We start from the raw sequence: 2,243 nt of genomic DNA, 5'->3' as shown, positions 1-2,243 counted from the left end.
AACTAACTGTGTATTCAAAGATATTTTTTCTATTTTAAGCTTCATAACTATCATAATGGCTACCATATAGCTACAGCTTTGAAAATGCTAAGAAATTAAGATATCAAATAATCACTGAGATGGAAACTCACTGGAAGGACTAAAGGCTCATAATGTAGCTCTCTTGTTTTTATGAACATCCAGATGAAAAGAGATCATTTCAGTGTTCATAATGTGAACCACTTTATAAAAATGTTTTTATGAAAATGAATGTTTTATCTGCATGTTGGTAAGGAAAAAGTATGCATGTCTGGTACCCTCAGAGGACAGAACAGTGTGCAAAAGTCCCTGGAACTGAAGTAAATGATAGCTAATTGTCATCATGTGGTTGTGGAGAATCAAACTCAGATCATCTTCAAGAGCATCATTTTCTTTCTCTTTACCACTTGGTATTGTCATCAGCTCCATGAACCACTTTTTAATGTATATCATATCCATGTTGCATGCGTAGTCAATGTAATGCAACTCATATTCTTAAAATAATTTCTAAAGATAATAAATTCACTTTAGATTTTATGTAGAAAGACAAGGAACCGCCATCAAATCTAAAGCAATCAGAAGGCTAGAAAAGTGATACATTTTATAACTTGCTTGTTCTTTTTGTATTAACTTATAGTAATTTAGTCTATATGTATAATTTGTGCACAGATAAACATGTAGATGGATGGAACACCATAAAGAGATAGAAAAATACATCTTGCCCACAATGGATTTTTAAAAAACACAAACTGGAGTATAGAACTCTGTAGTTACTATAAAATGTGTGGGTGCCTGTTTAAGACAGCAATTTTCCCCCTGTAATTTCATATAAACAAATTGATTTTCCACTTCACACAGTGTGATTAAATGTTACATGGATGTTTTTAAATATTGTTTGATAATTGTAAGCTACACAGTGTACCAAGGAGCCATTAGAAAATTCAGTGAAGTGTTCAAACAGCTGAGAGCATCAGTACCTCATTATTGGGATTTCAAGGTACATCAGAGAATCTGGTTGGACAGCTTTCCCTTTCTCTTTCAGATGGACTGAAGCCTTTGTGAGAAATAGAGGATACATTTCAACTGTCTGCTTCTCTCAGTTCTCATTTTAAAGAATATATGAGGAAATGTTCACAGAAACTTTCACTATTCTGTATCAGTCCCAACTGGTCATAGAATTCAGACTCCTCACAGGGAACAACTGTTTCCTCGATTAAGACATAAATGTATTGGTATTCCTGATAATTGGAGATGAAGAGAAAGAACAGTGGTTAAGGTAAATATAGGGCTGTTTAAACTCTTGTGAGTTCTGCAAATCTGTAAAAATTTTTTCTACAAAAAATAAATGACTCTCCAATAGCTTTGAAAATTCTTTGACATATGACGAACAGTTTTAGTTGGTGACTTAGGAGAAGTTACAGCTGGGGCAGCCCAGGCTCCCACTTCTTTTTCAATGACGTTTTTGTTATGATTTGTATCTCTGTGGGAGGGGTATCATAAACTTGCAGACAGAAATAAAATACAATGTCTTCAGACTCCAGGTTGCTAATGGTGAGAGGATAATCTGTCCCAGACCCACTGCCACTGAACCTCGATGGGACTCCGTCTTCTAAGCTATTTGCACCATAGATCAGGAGCTCAGGGGCTTTCCCTGGTTTTTGCTGGAACCAGTTTAAATAATTGTTAATACCCTGACTGACCTTGCAAGTGATAGAGACTCTGTCTCCCAGTGATGCAGATAGGGAGGATGGAGACAGGGTCATCTGGATATCACATCTGGCACCTAGGAAAGGAGACATAATACATTGACACATTGTTAAAGCATGATAAGAAAGGGGTTATCCAAAATTCTAGTCAACACTAATCACAGTATACCAGAAAAATTCCTATTTTGTCTTTTTTCACCTGGAATCTGGAGCAACAGAAGCACACGAAGCTGAGCAGATGTTCTCATATCCATGCTGTGTCCTGACTACAATGACAACTTCACAGGTTGTAACTGGTATATGAAGAAATCATCAAGCATATGCAGTGAGTGCATGCAAAATATTAGGAACCAGTTAGTGCTGGACACAGCTGCAAGACATTCTTATACTGAGCCTATGTCCTGTTCCTTAGATGCCTAAGGTCAAACCACACACATGCCTCTTAAGACTGCACTTCAGTTTTAAAATATTGAAGGTATAGGCATATGCTGCATTTTGAATTATGTATTTCAAAGATAT

At 36.3% G+C, this 2,243-nt stretch overlaps 1 gene segment (V, D, J or C); it reads right to left on the bottom strand.

The window, feature by feature from the left end:
* Positions 1–1,433: 1,433 nt before the first annotated feature.
* LOC101832901 lies at positions 1,434–1,978 on the bottom strand. The segment is given in 2 exon segments: positions 1,434–1,801; positions 1,924–1,978. Coding segments are annotated over 2 exon segments (423 nt in total).
* Positions 1,979–2,243: the final 265 nt, after the last annotated feature.

Source organism: Mesocricetus auratus, unplaced genomic scaffold (assembly GCF_017639785.1).
Source record: "Mesocricetus auratus isolate SY011 unplaced genomic scaffold, BCM_Maur_2.0 Super-Scaffold_100676, whole genome shotgun sequence".
NCBI lineage: Eukaryota > Metazoa > Chordata > Mammalia > Rodentia > Cricetidae > Mesocricetus > Mesocricetus auratus.
The sequence above is the reverse complement of the archived record's forward strand: the minus strand, read 5'-3'. Positions and strand labels throughout refer to the sequence as shown.